The 9,968-nt window shown below is 54.5% G+C and overlaps 1 protein-coding gene across 5 annotated transcripts in view; it reads left to right on the top strand.

Moving 5' to 3' along the window:
• Positions 1–862: 862 nt before the first annotated feature.
• AGAP1 (ArfGAP with GTPase domain, ankyrin repeat and PH domain 1) overlaps positions 863–9,968 on the top strand; it is a 549,180-nt gene continuing 540,074 nt past the window's right edge. Inside the window, exon 1 of one of the 5 annotated variants that reach the window (XM_058700362.1) lies at positions 863–1,088. In XM_058700362.1, coding sequence (XP_058556345.1) covers positions 926–1,088 — 163 coding nt within the window. In that variant the 5' untranslated portion in view covers positions 863–925. The remainder of the gene's footprint in view (positions 1,089–9,968) is intronic. The other 4 variants (XM_058700369.1, XM_058700380.1, XM_058700404.1 and 1 more) reach the window with 4 other exon arrangements.

Here is a 9,968-nt window from a genome sequence, read left to right as displayed (position 1 = left end):
CGCCCCGCGGGACCGCCCCGCGTCCCCCGCCCGCCCCCGGCCCCGGCCGCGCGCCCCCTGCCTACCCGCGGTCCCGGCGAGGAGGGACGCGGCGCGGCGCGGACTACAAGTCCCAGGAAGCCCAGAGGCGGGCGCGGGGCGGAGCCTGGCGCAATTCCCCGGGATCCGGCGCGCTGGGAAGCGCCGCGGAGGACGCAGCGGCGGCGGCCGGAGGGCGGCGAGCGCGCGGGCGGGCGGGGCGCGCGGGCGGAGGCGGGGCCGACGTGGGCCGGAGCCCTGCGTGCCAGGGAGGGGGCCGGCCGGGCAGGCGGCGGGCGGCGCTCGGAGCGGGCTCCGCGGCTTGCGCGGCGCCTGCGGCTCGGTCCCGGCTCGGCGGGCGGCGCACGGCGGGCACGGCGCGGGGGGCCCCGGCGCGGCGGGCGGCGCAGCACGCAGCGCGCGGACCCACGCCGCGGCCGGGCGCCCGGAGCGGCGCGGCCACTGTCCGGGGAGGGGGGCGGCCCTCGGCCCCGGCGCTCGGAGCGCGGCGGCTGCCTGGCTTTAATGGCTGCTCGGCGGGGCAGCGCCTAGGGGTGGAAGGCGGCTGCGGCGCAGGAAGGCGCCCGAGCGAGCCTCCTCCGGGGCCGGCCGCGCCCGCCGCGGCGCGCTCCATGGGGGCCCGCTGACCCGGGGCGCCGGGGCCCCGCTCGCTCGCCGGCCGCGCGTCCCGGCCATGAACTGAGTCCGCGGGCCGGCCCCGCGCCTGCTCCGCCCGCTCCTTTCTTCTCGCGCCTCCTCCGCCCGCCGCCGGCGGGCCCGGCTCCCCGGGGGCTGCGGCGCCCCGGGCTCGGCGGCCCGCGGGCCCCGGGGCGCGGGGCGGCGGCGGCGGCGGCGGCGGCGGCGGCGGCGGCGGGGGGCGCGCGGCTCCGGGCGCGGCGCCTGCACCATGAACTACCAGCAGCAGCTGGCCAACTCGGCTGCCATCCGGGCCGAGATCCAGCGCTTCGAGTCGGTCCACCCCAACATCTACTCCATCTACGAGCTGCTGGAGCGCGTGGAGGAGCCGGTGCTGCAGAACCAGATCCGGGAGCACGTCATCGCCATCGAAGGTGAGGGCCGGGCCGCCGCGGGGCTTCTGGAAAGCGCGGGGGAGCGGGCGCCCCCGGCGCGGCGGGGTGCGCGCGCGCGCGCGTGTGTGCGTGCGTGTGTACACACGCGCCGGGCCGTGGCACGCGGCTGCCCCTGCTTCCTGTCCTCCAAGGCCGGGCGACGGCCGGGGGGGAGGCCGAGGGCGCCGCCAGCTCGGCCGGGGAGGCTGGACCGGCGGCGTTCATTTGATAATGGGCAGCGGAGTCTCTCCTGTGTGAGAGTGGCTCGGTGCTGCCGCGTCCTGGGCCGCCCTAGTGACCCGACCGGTGGCGGGGCGGGGGGTGGGGGTGGGGGGAGGCAGCCGGAGGGGTTGGTGCCACCGGACCCGTGGCAGGTTACCAGGCCAGGGCCGAGCGTCTTTGCTAGACGCTGGAGACGTTTTGAGAAGTGCTGCTGGGCTGGCGGTTCTGGCCCGCGTGTTTAGTTGGGGCCAGGCCGCCCCCTTCCTGTCTTTGCCCCACTCAGGGGCCCTGTGCAGGCTGCCGAATGGAGCCCTTGCAGACAGCCAGCCCGGGTCGCAGGCTGTGTCACATCCAGGAGCGTGTTCACCTGCCTCTGTGCAAAGGCTGGTCTCCATAGAGTGTTTTCTCCCAAAAGTCTTGAGTCGTATTAGAAGAGGAGCCCTACCAGAAGGACAGGGGGTCCCTCAGTGTCTGGGTTTCACTTTCACACGTCCGGAAGGCCCTTTACTCTTCCCGCTGGTCGAGGGTGGCTACAGGAGAGGTGCGGAGCTCTGCCTCTCCTGGGCCTGTATTCTCTTGGGATTAGGGATGGCTTTTATTTCTCCGCTACTAGGCTTCAGGATTGTCTCCTTGCCCTGCCCGTTTTGGTCCGGCCGAGATCCACCTGGGGGACGAGGTGGGCAGTCAGTGTGGAGTTCTACCCCAGCCACGCTCAGTCAGCAGTTTTTCCCCCTCGGTTGGCCAGAGATGGTACAAGGCCTGCAGGGTGGGCAGCGGTACAGACTGTCGTAGCCAAAGGCCACTAGGGCCGCTGTTGAGGAACACTGAGAATGTTCCAAGGCCTGGCAGGAGATTGTCCAAAAGCCTGGCTGCAGGCAGTCACCCAGCTCCCCTCCATCTGTGAGGGGCATCGACCACAGGAAGGCTTTGCTTTGGCATCGTGCATTCTGTGCGACTGGCCCCAGAGTGTCTTGCTTTGACGCCTGGCCAGTTAGATGGGGAGGGTGGATGTGGTGCTGACCTTCTTGGCATTTGGCAGCCTCTCGGACTTGAACAGTGCCCCGGCCGGGCTGCTGATTGGCCAGCTATGTCCGTAGGGGACTCCGTAATTCACTGGGAGGATCTGAGCAGTGCTCCAGCCTTGTGTGGGACCTGGCTGTCAGACCACACGGCCGCCTTGTTGGCGATGTAAGTAAGATGTTTCCAGATTCCTCGAGAGGTAGACTCTCCACGTACCTCCGACAGGATTTGTGGGTGGCCGTGGGACCCGCATGCACCTGCCGACGGCCTGGGAGATACTGCATGAAGGTTCCTCTAGAGCCGGAGCCCTGGCTCTGTGGTGGTCAAAGTGAGAGGCACTCACTGGGCCTGTTTCCCTGGTTTCTCTGCAGCTCTCTGGCTGCATCCACAGAAGTCTGATGAAACATGATGAAAGCTCGAGACAAGGATTGAATGCACCTGACCGAGAGCACCTAGTGGCTGTGCAGAGACCTCTAGCTGAGTGATTCATGACGCCTCGTTTTCATTTCTCATTCTTGAAGCCAAGCTCTGGGGTCTCAAGCACTCCCAGCAAAGCATCCTGACTTTCTAGCAAGAGGATGTGGTTACATTTTTCTTTTCGCTTCTTTCTCTCTTAAAAAAGAAAAAAAAATCACGTGGTTCCTAGATGGTGGTTTTTGGTAGCTTGCTTTGGTACCTTTACCATGTGACAAGTTAAGCCCCTTCTTGGCTGGAATCTTTGTCATTTCTAATAAGGTTCAGAATCAGTGAACGAATCCTAGTTGGGGCTTTGATGTTGCTGTTATTTTTCTGTTAGAAAAAGGAATGTCTGTTTTGCATTTGGCTGTGAACGGAGCTTAGGAACCATTCAAATGCTCTTCTGTTCTTTGCCTTATTATCAGCAATGATACCACCTTTCATTTGTATAGAACTTTAGCAGAAATACTCTTGCATTTGTAATCTCATTGTGCGGCCCGCAGCAACCCGTGAGAATGTGGGGCAGCTTCATTATCTTCGTGTGGTAAAGGATGGCCGTTCAAGGAGGGATAATTTGACTGAGGTCATTCAGTCTGGTCTGAACCAAAGGATCATTTGAATGGAGAGCCTCGGTCTATAGCCTCCCAAAGCACCTTCCACTGCCCCTTCTCACGGAAGGCCAGTCCGTTTGCGATAATGACATGTTCTCCTGCTCTGTGCCAGTTTTAAGGTACGGTTGTGATTTATGTCTGTGCTCTTAGTGTTTTGGAAGTGGAGAGGATTGGTCAATTCTGGCAGGGCGACATTTTTTGCTATGCAAAGAACACTGTGCAGAAACACTTTTGTGTAGTTGTGCAGGGCTTGGGTTACTCGCTCTTACTGAAACCAAGAGCACTGCCACGGGGCCCAGAGACAACAGCTGTTTGCAGGAGCCCCGTGCTGTAAGGGAGCAGGTGCCTGGAGCGGCGGAGTTAACTCAGAGCATGCACGGATCTGCCCTGAGAGCCTTGTGGGTTAGGGTGATACAGTGGCAAAGTACATGTCTTTCTGAATTTTAAAATAGAGCCACTTCCCACCAGGAAAGTATGTGTACATCATAGCAGATAGTTTAAAAATCATTTGTCCCGCCAAACGGAAAACAGTGCATCTCAGAGACCATCCAGCTAGGCCTACCGCCACCCCAACCCCTGTGTGTACGTACACAACATTGGATTCAGTTTCAGAGCTTCTTGGTGAACGTGTTGGGAGCACTTTCCACTGTTACGAGAAACTTTGGAGAGACAGTTTCTCGGAGTGATAATCCAGCACTTGGCTGTGCCATCATTTATTTAAAAATTTCCTGCTTTTTTTTCTTTTCTTTTTGGCGTTTTCAGGAATTTTTGCTGTTGGCGTGAGGACTGGCCTTGTCAAAGGGAATGATGTGTAGCTAACGTCCATTCAAAGCTCATTTCAAAGTGATCGTAAGTGGGTCTGGATCGGAAAAATGTCTCAGTGATGGGCTGAATTGCACGATCTCATTTGAAAGAGCTCACCAAGATTCCCCAATAAGAATGGGTCTGTGACCCTGTTTGTGGGCATGGGAAATGTGATTCTGTTTTTGTTTTAAAATATTACCTTGTCCAAAAAAAAAAGGTATTTTTTTCCAATTTTCATTTCAGACTCAGATTTATTTTTTCTCCCAGATCTCTGGCTTTTAGGGAAGCATGGCTGTTTTTCACATTTACCTGATCAGATCTGCGGGGTTCCCCACAGGGGTGTGGCGTGCTCTGAAATGCGGCTTGTAGCCTGGGTATTCTCCATACCCGGAAATGAGTCCGGAACCGCTCCTTCCAGGGTGGACAACCTGTTGGGTTCCCGCCTCGGGTTCTCCTTTAGAAAGTGTGTTGGGTTGACAGGGCCGAGGTAAATGAGCCAGCTGCCTTCCTTGTTAAATAAAACTTGTCCTTCTCTCAGGGATAATGCGTCTTTCAGCATCGCACGTTGTGATTCAGCCTGCCAGCGGCCGAGCTGTGGCGGGGAATGACAACACACAGGCTCATTGAGCTGGGCCAGAGGTTGAGCTCCCAACCACCCTTAACAGGTGGCAGATTAGGGGGAACCAGGCTCCCCACTGGCCCTGCCGCTGGTTTGTGTGGCTTCCTCTTGAAGGCTTCGGAGAGGCACAGTGGCCCGGTCCTTACCCGCAGAGCTCTGCTCCGGTGAGGGCGCTTTGACAGAAGGCTTCAAGGCCCGAGCCCCAGCAAGGGGGGGACCTGAGAAGTTGGGGCGAGGGACCACTTAATCCCATGGCCCAGCGGCATTGCCGAGCATCTGTGCACAGCAGAGTGCGACGTGCTTCCCCCGTGTCATCTCCCATCATGCTGTTGGTGATCCCACGATGCCACCCCTGAGGTCCCGAAAGGGTCGGAAACTTGCCCCAGAGAGTTGACCTGGGTTGGTGTGACCTCCGCTGGCTCCGTAGCGCCTTGTGAGTTGGAGATAGAGGTCCTGGTTCTTGATGGTTTCTGCGGGCTATATGTGCAAACCGTCCCACGTCCGTGTTCCCTTCGCCCAAGGCGAGAAGGGTTTGAGATGCGGCATGTGGCTGCAAGTGTCACTTTCTCTGCAGCCTTGCTTACCACGGCAGGACTTGTGAGAGTTGGTTTCGGTACAGAAGATTATTTGATCTGGTTGTTGCATATGTACGTGTCTGGGGAACAAATACCTTCTTCCTGCCTTGGATGAGTGTAATTTTTCTCTGCCAGCATGGACTGTATTCGAAATGTTTCAAGTTTAATCAAAGGGTGCAGGTATGGGGCCTTTTAGTTATTGATACAAATGTTGTGGTTTCTTCCTTAAAAATAGTTCTCCCTCCGCGGGCTGGAGGTTCTGGCTTCCAGGTTAAATTTCATAAGTCCTCCCCAATCCAGGCATCCCTCCCAACCTGGCTCAGGGCAGTGTCTCCCCTACCTCTCCCAGGCAGAACTCAGGCCCCCTGCTTCGTGTCCCCGGCTTCCTTTGGCTCAGCTCCAGCCCAAAGGACTGGGAGCTTTTCGAGGGCAGAAATAAGGTCCTGTTCATTTTTTTTTTTTTTTTTTTAAATCTCCTCAGTGATTCAGGATGCCCAGGGGTTGCTTGCCAGAGGGGCTAACATTTTCTCTGGAGTTTGGGTCTTTTTGCCCGTCATTGGTTGTATGAATGGCACTTATCCTCTGGCAGAAGTGAAAGGTGTTTTGAAACCTGCTGCAGGAGTACAGACGTTAGGGCCGGGCACCTTTTGGATCCGACGGGGTTTGGCTTGGGTGGAAATGAGTCCAGCTACATGTGGTGTCTGGGGCGGAAGTGAGCTTTCCTTAATGTGCGGAGGGGAAGGGAAGGATCTGCTTGCTGAATCCTAACACCTTTTTCAGCCAGGCTCTCCAGAAAACGTTGGTGTTTCTTTACGTTGGGTGTAAGCGAAGGTCAGACGTAGGCAGCTGACATAACGTAGCGTCTTCGTTATAACACGGAGAGCCGCCTGGTTCTCCAAGCCGAACGTGTGAGTTCCATGGAGGGCTTGGGAAAGCAGATTGCTGGCCCCCAGCCCCTGAGTTTCTAATTCTCTAGGTCTGGAGTGGGGCCCAAGAATGTGTTTTTCGAACAAGTTTCCAGAGGCTGCCCGTGCTGCTGGTGCAGGGACCGCACTTTGAGAAGCGTCACTGTGGATGGAAAAGCTCCAGCAGAAGGGGCGTGTTCTTTGGGCCCTGCTCTCCAAGGCTCCTCTTGTGCAGGTTACAGGTGAGGGGAGGGCCAGCTGCCAGGGAGTTGCTCAGGGCCACAGAACTTAAACCTAGTGGAGGAGGGATTTAAAGCTGGTTCCGAATGAATTGACATCGATGTCCACACTACCTCCTCGATGAGGAGTGCCCTGTGAAGGGAGTGGTCGGATGGGGGGGGGATGGGTGGGATGGACATCATCAAGGGGAGCCTGCAGGGAGTTAGGACCACTGATGTCCCATGTCCTTTAAGTTCTAGTCTGCTGTTCTGTGGACCTTCCTTCCTGTCTTCTCGGAGATTGTGGATATTTAGCGTGCGTGCCCTCCGGTGTGTGATGTATTTAGATGGGGTTCCTCAGTATTCCCTTGTTCTGATAATTTGGCAGATGATGCGTTTTGGTATTGCTGGTTTGGAGCTACAAGAACATTTCAGGGAAAGAGGAGAGCTGTGTGTTATTAGCAGCTTGGGGGGGGGGGGGCTGTCAGGGAGCCTGAAGGAAGTGACTCAGAAGCAAGGAGCAGCCACAGCGGCTGCAGGAACCTTTGCAACAGAACGTGTGGCCCTGTTACGACCACTGTGTTTTTTTTTGTCCCAAAGCAGGCTTTTTCTTTTCTTAAGACTAAAATCCCTTAGTTTGCATCCTTTTTTCCTGTGTCCCCCGCAGGTGTTTATAGTTTGTGAGTCTCGCTCTGGCTTGTTTTAACTACTGATTTGATCTTGTCTCGTGTTTCTCAACATTCAAACAAACCCGCGTCCCCCAGCCCCCTTCTCCCGACACCACAGATCCTTTGAATCCTTTGCTTTAAGTGATTGAGTTTGGCAAAGCGGATCAGGCTTAGTTATTTTTAAAATCCAGGGTTCGGGGGTTCTGATCTGGTGCTTAGCTGCATAATTCCTTCCCTTTGTTAAGTACCTTTCTCTGAGATGCAAAATGCACTGTGCAGATATTAATCTCCAATCTCTGCAGCATCTGTTATTTTTGTGGAGGGTATGGGGGCAAGGCTCTGCATGTGCAGTGGCGCTGGACCCCCTTCTTCTGGGAGCTCCGTGCCCCTGAGGGGCTGACGGGGAGTTTTGGTTCTTCTAACAGTGTGGGAAGCCTGCTTGCAGGGCTGTGTGTGGAGTGACTTACCCAAGATACAGCGATGACCCATGCAGAGACAGGGCAGTTTGGGCCCAGTCCCTCCACCTCCCTGGGCTCCTGCTCACAGCCGATCAAGGCCAGAAGGGGGTGTTTTGGTTGCCTCTGGGGCTTGTGAGGGAGGGAGAGCAAATACCACCCCCCACCAGAAGAGGTTGTTAATGGACCCTTTGAATAACCAGCCCAAGAGCTTGTCTGTGTGCGAGGTCGGAACGTTTTCCATGAAGAGCAGACTAAATATAGGCTCGAGGGTGGGGACCAGGGCCCAAGGGGGGGCTGTCATTGCTTAGATATTGTTTCTTCCACTGGTAATCAGAACTTGCCACCAGCCCGGAACAGGTGGCCACCCTAAGCTGTCTGGGAACAGATTGGTGTTTTTGTTTAACCAGGGGCTCATTTGCAAATTTCACACTTCTCCCGCTGTTTGATGGGGATTGTCTTTTTTTGGGCTGCAGTGTTGGAGTATTTGTACAGTGTTTCTACACAAGCAACTGTCTCCTCTTTAAAACTGCTCATGCCGTCTGGTTGTCATTAGCATCGTGGTTAGAAGCTGCTTTTTATTTTTCATTTTTTAAGGGTGGGAAACACTTTTCATGGTTCTGGGAGAAGAATTCCAAATAATTACCGGCCATGTTCACAAGCGATTTATGTTTGGTCTTAGAAATGTCAACATTCAGCGGGCTTTCGCAAAGAGAACCATATTGATTTCCAGCTTAGGACGCAGCCTCACCAAAGCTACCGTTACCATATTCTCAGATGATAGTCTTCAAGGGAGAGTAGCATCTTTAGGAAGTAAGTGTAGTTGAAATTCAGTGAGTTTCACTTGAAAAGGGACTTACCAGCAGTATCGGGGAAAGGAAGAAGTTAGTTAGAAAGTTTTGTTTTGTTTTTTTAATCAGTGCCTTCAACCAAATAAGACCCAACTTAGTTCCCTAACGGGCTTTTTACTCCTGAAACACAAGCCCAGAAGCATGCTGTCTGTGTGAGGGTGGTCGGTGGTCCTCAGCAAGATTTGGTAATCTAGGTAAGCTAATTACTTGCTAGCTTTTGTACTGAAAAATAAATTGATTTGGTGAGAGCCGATGGCCCTGAGGTTCAGCTGTTTGTGTTTCCAGTTGTCCTTTTCTGTGGGGGAGAGCTGGCATATTTTCCAGGGAGGGCACTTCCGTAAGCCTGCCTGCCCACCCTTTGTTGTTGTTTTTAAGGATCTGGGGTGCTGCTGTGAGCCGTGATTCCGTCTCCTGTTCTAACAAGGCCCCTGGTAGCTCAGGCTGGTGAACCTGATTTCAGACAAACAAACAAGAGCATTGTTTTAATTTCGGCATCAACAGGCAAGTCTGGGGCTCTGATTTCCCACGTGCTATTATTATTTCAAGTTTGGGATTGCCGGGATTGAGACCACTTCAAACTCCCTAATTTTTTTGAACTCTTTATTTTATTTTATTTTATTTTATTTTATTTTATTTTATTTTATTTTATTTTATTTTATTTTTTTACATAGCACATAAATACAGAAAGACGCCCGAGTCATAAGGGAGGAAGTTTTCACAAACCGACCGTATGTGTGTAACCCGCATTCAGGTCAAGAACCAGAAGGTGGTCGGCAAGGCAAGACCTATCTGTGTTGCATGTAGTTAAAGGTCGCCTTTGTTTTTTTAGTCTGTTCTACCATTGATAGGCATTTGCGTAGTTTCCTACTTTCTGCTGGTACAACAGCGCCTCTGTGCACATTCTCGTGCCTGACTTTTGGTTCCTGTCAGGTGCCTGGGAGTGGAGAGCTGTGTCGTGTTACCTGTTCTCTCTGGTTGGACACAACCAATCATGAAACCACTGTATCTGGTGGGCAGCCCCTATCTGGAGAGACCTTTCATTGCTGTTCAGAGTTCATTACATGACACTCAGGTGGCTTAGGTGCTGCATTCGTCCTTTGATTTTTGTTCTTTCCATTGTTTGTTCATAAACAAATGTTTAAGTGGCTAATAAATTTCCGGCACTGTCTTAGACTTCCGGATTTTCTACGAGCTGTTAAACCCTTGTGAGTTGAATAATTACAGCTCTGTAAATAGGGAGCTGCCTGAGTGAAATCCTTCACCAGGAAGTACTTTTCTTTAAAACGTGAATGGCACAACTCCCCTGAGACCAGAACGGGCCCCTTTCAGCTCTCCCTGGCTCTCGGCAAATTAGTAATCAGTTGGGGTACTCTATCCCGCCGATCCCAGCCTGGCCAGCATTGGTCTCCCCACATCCATCCTGGGTTTTAGATAACCCTTGAATCTGTGTTGGCATTTGAAAGGAAACTCATTTTC

This window comes from Neofelis nebulosa, chromosome 2 (genome assembly GCF_028018385.1).
Source record: "Neofelis nebulosa isolate mNeoNeb1 chromosome 2, mNeoNeb1.pri, whole genome shotgun sequence".
Classification (NCBI taxonomy): Eukaryota; Metazoa; Chordata; class Mammalia; order Carnivora; family Felidae; genus Neofelis; species Neofelis nebulosa.
This window is presented reverse-complemented; position numbering and strand designations above follow the sequence as displayed.